Source organism: Suncus etruscus, chromosome 2, assembly GCF_024139225.1.
Source record: "Suncus etruscus isolate mSunEtr1 chromosome 2, mSunEtr1.pri.cur, whole genome shotgun sequence".
Taxonomy (NCBI): Eukaryota; Metazoa; Chordata; class Mammalia; order Eulipotyphla; family Soricidae; genus Suncus; species Suncus etruscus.
In genome coordinates, this window is record NC_064849.1 from 6,651,806 (window position 1) to 6,659,095 (window position 7,290).

At 58.5% G+C, this 7,290-nt stretch overlaps 1 protein-coding gene across 1 annotated transcript; it reads right to left on the reverse strand.

The window, feature by feature from the left end:
• Positions 1-2,243: 2,243 nt before the first annotated feature.
• ZSCAN10 (zinc finger and SCAN domain containing 10) lies at positions 2,244-6,456 on the reverse strand. Its single transcript, XM_049768444.1, has 4 exons — positions 6,061-6,456; positions 5,202-5,469; positions 4,958-5,080; positions 2,244-3,874 (listed from the first exon to the last, which is right to left on the reverse strand). Exons 1-4 carry the CDS (start codon positions 6,454-6,456, stop codon positions 2,244-2,246), a joined length of 2,418 nt encoding a protein of 805 aa, XP_049624401.1.
• Positions 6,457-7,290: the final 834 nt, after the last annotated feature.

Genomic DNA, 7,290 nt, shown 5'->3' on the forward strand with positions numbered 1-7,290 from the left:
CCTTGGGGTTGCCTCTACAGTCCCAGTTTCAGGCCTGCTTATCTCTGGACACCACCAGGTTGAAGCCTCCACCTGCAGTCCCCACAGCACCCCCCCCCTTATAGGCCCATCCCCTGGTCTCCCTGGGCTGTGGGCCTGGAGGGTTTCCCCCACTACATGCATGAGCAGAATCCTTCACTCTCCATCCCGTCTTTGGGTGGGCTGTGCAGCATGGATTCCCTGACACACCAAGCTCCCTAATACTCCAGTCCAGCCCCTCCACTTTCAGACCAATTCTGAGCCCTGAAGGCTTCTCCCCGGGTCTGTCTGTCTTTCTGGCCTTCCCCACATGCTGAACCAGGTTTGGGGGTGTCTGCACATGTAGCAAAGACATGGGGAGTTCTGAGCTCACTCTCCTTTGAATAACCTTTGTGTGTTTTGGAGGAAGCCCAGCAATGAATGCGATAGGATGTTATGGGGGAAAAGTCACAGTTAGCATATAAGGTTTACCAGAAGCCACGTGGTTTCCAGTTGTGCCTCACTTGCTTAGAAACTGCATGTGGAATAGGAGGTTCCCTGTTTCTCATTGTGCCCCACATCCAGCACCCAGACAGACACCCTTCGCTAAGGACTAGGAGCTTCTAAGAGCCCTTTTGCCATCTGTTCTTTGTATGCTGGGGAGCATGCTCAGGGACTAAGGCACTGACTGGCGGCTGGTTCTAGTTGGGTCCCCAGCACTGCAAAGAGTCCCCTTAGCGTGGCCAGGACTGATCCTTGAGCACAGCTGGGTGTGAGATCCACCCTCGGCCATTAATAAAAGTAAAAATATCTCAAGGCATCCCGTATGGTCCTCCTAGCCTGCCAGAATGATTTCTGAGCTCAGAGCCAGGAGTAACCCTTGAGCACCACCAGGTGTAGCCAAAAAATAAAAAGACCCCCCCCCCCAAAAAAAAACCACTATACTGGAGGGGGGAGGCAGATTGGAGGGAACAAGATGGGGGTGTGGTTTGAATAGAGATTAGTGGGTAGGGGATACCCCTGTGATGGGGGGCCGCATTTGTCCTCAGCAAACACCGTCATAACAAGCTAAGCCCTGTGCTTATGTCTCTGTATGTCTCTGGAGCTGAGAGTTGCTGTGTCCTGCTTCCAACCCCGCTTCGAAAAGCTAGGCATTGCAAAACGTGCTCCTTGGAGCCATGAATCCAGACATCACAACTGATTACAAAATCAGCTCAAACTATTTTATATATTTTTGTTTTGCAAGTTCAAGTTTTTTTTTTTAATAAAGATACTATTTACAGTTGCGCGGGAGGCGCGAAAAGTGTTTTCTTCTTCTGAAGGGGGCGTGAGAGAAAATAATTGAGAAGCACTGTCCTAAGGGATGTGACATGTTTACCAGGAAGCAGAGGGGGGGCGGTACAGGAGAGACCCCAAATGGATGCCCAACATCCCCACTCTACCCTCGCCTAGCTGGGCTGCCTGGGGCTCTAGGTTGGCAGAAGGGCGCTTGGGAGTCGGCCGCATCGAGTGACCCGAGGACGTCATTCTAGGAGCAACGAGCACTTGGCTTCGTTTACTTCGACTTGGGGTGTGTGGGGGAAACCACCAGACGCAGGTATCTTGGGGAAGCGGGGGCAGGCCCCAACTGAAGTTAATAGAGGGCCTCGAACGCATGCGTGTGCAGATGGGGCAGCAGGTGCGAGTTGCGGCTGAAGCTGCGGAGTGTTAGTAGAGGGCCTCTCGCGCATGCGTATGCAGGTGGCGCAGCAGGTGCGAGTCGTGGCTGAAGCTGCGGCTGCACAGTGCGTAGGTGTAGGGCCACATGCCCCTAGTTAGTAGAGGGCCTCGTGCGCATGCGTGCGCATGTGCTGCAGCAGGTGCGAGTTGCGGCTGCACTGTGAGCATGCGTAGGGTCGCGTACGCATGCGTGCACAGATGGCGCAGCAAGTTCCAGCTGTGGCCGCACTGTGCGCATGCGTAGGGCTTCGCACCCGCGTGCCCCTAGCTAGTAGAGGGCCTCGCACGCATGCGTGTGCAGATGGGGCAGCAGGTGCGAGTCGTGGCTGAAGCAGCGGCTGCAGTGCGCATGCGTCGGGCCACGTGCCCCTAGTTCGTAGAGGGCCTCGTGCGCATGCGTGTGCGCAACAGGTGCAAGTTGCGGCTGCACTGTGAGCATGCGTAGGGTTGCGCACGCACGCGTGCACAGATGACGCAGCACGTTCGAGTGGCGGCTGCACTGTGCGCATGCGTAGGGCCTCGAGGCGCTAGTAAAGGGCCTCGCGCACATGCGTGCGCAGGTGGCGCAGCAGGTGCGAGTTGCGGCTGAAGCTGCGGCCGCACTGTGCGCATGCGTAGGGCCGCTCGCCCGTGTGCACCTGCAGGTGGCGCAGCAGGTTGCAGCCGCGGCTGAAGCTCTTGCCGCACTCGGGGCACTCCTGGGGCTCCTCGGCCTGGCCGGCCGCGGCCGCCTGGTCCTCGGAGGAGCCGGAGCTGGAGCCGAGGCCGACGTGCGTGGCCAGGTGGCGCTGCAGGTGCGCCTTGCGGCGGAAGCTGCGGCCGCAGGTCTTGCAGGCGTAGGGCCGCTCGCCCGTGTGGCTGCGGCGGTGGCGCGCCAGGTTGGAGCTGTTGCGGAAGCGGTGTCCGCAGGTGTCGCAGGCGTGGGGCTTCTCGCCCGTGTGGATGCGCCGGTGGCGGGCCAGGTGGGCGCTCTGCGTGAAGCCCTCCCCGCACTGGCTGCAGCGGCACGGCTTCTCGCCCGTGTGGCTGCGGCGGTGCCGGGCCAGGTCCTGCGTCTGGCCGAAGCTCTTGCCGCACTGCGCGCAGCGGTGGGGCCGCGGACCGCCGTGGGTGAGCAGGTGGCGGGCCAGGCCGGCGCGCCGCACGAAGCGCTTCCCGCAGTGCGTGCAGCCGTAGGGCTTCTCGCCCGTGTGCACCCGCTGGTGGCACGCGAGCTGCGAGCTCTGGCTGAAGCGGCGGGCGCACACCGGGCAGGCGAAGGGCCGCTCCCCGGTGTGCACGCGGCGGTGGGCGCCCAGGTGCTCGCTGCGCCGGAAGGTCTTGCCGCAGTCGCCGCACACGTAGGGCCGCTGCGGGGGCTCCCGGGCGAGGCCCTCCTCGGGGGTGCTGCTGGAGCCCGCGTGCGCCTGGTCCCGAGCGTGGATGCGCAGGTGGCGCTTGAGGCTGGAGCGGCGCTGGAAGGTCTGACAGCAGTGGGGACACGGCACGGTGGCCGCCTCGGCCTTGACCTTGGCCTTGGCCTTGGGCACGGCTGCTGCAACGCTGCCCGGCACCTCCTGGGCCTGGGCATGGGCCAGCAAGTGGCGCAGGAGGCTGGCACGCCGCCGGAACCCTTGGCCACACTCTGCGCAGCGGAAAGCGGGCTCGGAACTGTGCGTCTGCAGGTGCTTGGACAGGTGCGAGCTCTGGCGGAAGCGGTGGCCGCACAGGTGACACGCGTGGGGCCGCTCGTTGGTGTGCGTGCGCAGGTGCAGCTTGAGGATGGAGCTGCGGCCGAACGTCTTCCCGCACACCGGGCACACGAAAGCGGGAGTCGTGGTGTGCGCACGGAGTCGGTGCGTCTCCAGGCCCGACCGGCGCGGAAAGCTCTCCCCGCACTCGCTGCATAGGAATCTCAGCTTCAGCTCGTACTCCGGGGTGTCCTCGGCCACGCGGACCTCCACAATGTCACTCCTGCCCGATGGGGACCCCCGTGACTCGGAGCTCACGCTCGCCTCCGGGCCTGGCTCCAGCGGTTGACTCCTATCATTCGCCGCTTCCCTGATGATTTGGGGGCTCTCCTCGACTGGGGTTCCAGAGGCGCTGATACCTGCTGGCCAGACCACTCCTCCAGCCCCTTCCACTTTAAACACCCCGTTCGAGGTTCTGATTTCAAAATCTGGGAAGGGAACGGAGAACAAGCACTGTTAAATATATTTGTGAGGGTCACTTCGTATCTCCAGAACCTCACTGCCTGGAGGAAAGTTGGGGAAGTTGGCCAGGAGTGAGGGTGGGAAGGTGCTAGGGATACCCAGGGACCTGCAGGTGACCTGGCATTTGCTCGGCAGCCGATTAAAGGCGAACAATTTGGGGGCCATTTAAAACACAGCTGTGCTATGCAGCATCCCCCCCCCCCCAACAGCTTAGTTCCAGAAGTTTTTCACCTCAAATCAAAATCCCATGCCTATGAACAAGACTAGTCATTTCATTTTGTTGGAGGGGGGGTTGTTTGGGTTGTCACACCAAACAGTACTCAGTGCACTATGTATTGTCAAGGATCTAATCTGGGGCCCCTACATATAAAACATGTAACCCACCCCTCTTCTTAGGTCACACCCAGCGGCACTCAGGGGATCATATAGAATGTCAAGGATCAAATCCAGGTCAGCTGCATGCAGAGCAATGCACCCTCCCCATTTAGGGGTCCTCCAGGGCCCTTAACTGGTCCCTGATCAGTCATTGAAAAAACTCAGATGTTGGGGCTAGAGTGTACAGATGGTAAGGCACCTCCCACACTATAGATTCCACTTGAACCCTAGCACCATATATGTTTTCCCCCAGTACAGCCAGGAGTGACTCCTGAGCACTGCTTGCTAACTGTGGCCTCAAAACCAACAACGATGATGATGATGATAGAAAAATAAACAAAAGCTCGGGAACTGGAGAGATAGCATAGAGGTAAGGCATTTGCCTTGCATGCAGAATCCCGGCATCCCATATGGTCCCCTGAGCCTGCCAGGAGCGATTTCTGAGCACAGAGTCAGGAGTAACCTCTGAGTGCTGCCAGGTGTGATCCAAAAACCAAAAAACTAAAGCTCAAAGTTATTGATTTATGCCTGGATCAGACGAAGCGCCTTTAACACCCTTATTTAACAACCTGTTAAATTTGCCAGAGATGCAAAGAAGCGAGACTTAGTCTCAAACTTCCAGCCATCAAGAGATAAGAGCAGGGGCTGAGGCATCAGCCAGGAAGGATCCTCACCTCTGGGGTACACGGTCCATGTTTTCTTGACCGGGACATCATCAAAGGTCAGGGACTCCAGCACAGCTGCCAGCTCCTGGTCACGCACACTTTCCTCCAGCCATTGCACGGGGTTCCTGGGGGCTGCGCCATCTGGGAGAAGAGGGTCAAAAGCTCCCAGGACATGCCCCGTGCCCGGCCCCACAAGGGCCAATCAGACCCCACTTCCCTCCCCACTAGGGCGCCTAACCTCCTGGCTCCTCACCGATCTCTTGCAGGGCCTGGGATTGTCTCTGGGACCCCGGGCTCAGGGGCTGTTGTGAACTGGCGGGACCTCTCCAGAGACCTACTTCGGCCGTGTTTGAGTCACATGACTGGGGAGGTGGGAGTTCGGGCCACAGCTCCAGGGCTGGAAGTCCCTCTGACTGTGTCTCCTTTTTGGGCCTGTGGCTGGAATCGTGGGGATTTCCGCTCTGTTCCTCCAAGGTGCCGTCTGCCTGGGGACAGTTCTTGCCAGCAGGAAGACTAAAATCCTGTTCAGAAGTATTCGTGTTAAGGGGCTCAAGGAGGAAGTTCATCCTCTGTGCCAAGAAGGGGATGACAGTGAGAAAGGGGATGGAGCGAAGGAGGAGAGTTAAGGGAAGGGCAGAAGACTTTTCTTTAGTCTGTTTGGGTTTTGTCTTGAACCACGCCTGGTAGTTCTGGCCTTAGGGGTTACGCCGGGTGGCACAGAACCAGGGATCCACACTGGCTTGTTTTCTGATCCCACAGAGCCATCTCTTGGGTATCTGCCCAGAGGCTGGCCTCATGAAAACCCTTAGCCCTATGCTATCTTTTAGGCCGCCACCACCACCATCATGATATCTAATGAGGCAGTAAACTCCCTGCTCTGGACTCCAGGCTCTGGGATATGGATAACAAGGCCCCTTGTATGGATAATGAGGACCCAGCAAGACAATCCTTGGCATGGCCCAAAACAAAACACCACCAACCCTTATTATTGGTTTGGGGGCCACACCCAGTGATGCTCAGGATTTACACCTGGCTCTAAACACAAGAAGTACCCCTGGCGGTGAATGGAAACCCGGACCATTAGAGCCCCATCTCCTGCCTGCAGCCCTCACCAGCGGTCCCACGTTGCCAGGGTCCCTCTGCACGCCCTCCAGCAGTAGCACCACCTCCTCCCCGTCTCGGAGCTGCTGGCCCTGCAGCCGGGCCAGGAGATGCGGGGGCAGCACGCTCAGGAACTGCTCCAGCACCAGCAGCTCCAGCATCTGCTTCTTGGTGTGCAGTGCGGGCCGTAGCCAGTGGCTGCACAGCTCCCGCAGCCGGCTGAGCGAAGCCCGTGGGCCCATGTCCTCCTGATACTGGAAACAGCGGAAGAGCTGGTGGGCCACTTCGGGCCGAGGCCTGACCTCCGGCCTGACGCCTGCCTCCAGGCCCACGGCCTCTTCCTCCTCCAGTTTCACGGCATTGAGCGGGTCTGGCTCCTGCGCCGTTGGGCCTGACTCTGCCAGCATCCTTCAGGGGCTCGTCACCAAAGTGGGTGCTCCTCGCTCTCTCCCACTCTGCTCTTCAATCCGTGGTCTCAAGGGATGTCTCAAGATGGGGTTGAGCTGTGGTACAGAGGGGAGGGCATTTACCTTGCACTCGGTCGACCCAGGTTGAATCCCCGGCATCCCATGTGGTCCCCTGAGCACTGCCAGGAGAAATTACTGAGTGCAGAGCCAGGAGTAAGTCCTGAGCATGTCTAGGTATAACACCTCCCTGAAAAAAATTGCCCCTGTTTTGAGACCGGAGAGATAGTACAGCAGTGAGGGCATTTGCCTCGTACACGACTAATTGGGGCTTGATCCCTGGCACCCCAGTTAGTCACTTGAGCCACCAGGAGTGAGCCCTGAAATGTAGAGCTAGTAGTAAGTCCTTAGTACTATGTGGATCACAAACAAACACAAATCAAGATGCCTCCACAAGGGCCGGAGAGATAGCATGGAGGTGGGGCGTTTGCCTTGCATGCAGAAGGTCAGTGGTTCAAATCCTGGCATCCCACATGGTCCCCCCAAGCCTGCCAGGAGCGATTTCTGAGTGTAGAGCCAGGAGGAACCCCTGAGTGCTGATGGGTGGGACTCAAAAAGCCAAAAAAAAAAAAAAAAAAAAAAAGATGCCTCCACCATCCCGAGGAGAATCTGTCCCCTCTGCTCCCAGCCCCATTAAGGGAGTACCCTCATCTCGGAGTGTGTGAGGGAGACCCTCTGAGCTCAGGGAGAAAAGGAAGCCTGTTCCAGAAGGGATGAAGGGTTATAAGCCCTTTTCAGGGGCCACAGGCAGCACAGTGAGATGGCAGAGTGGCCAGG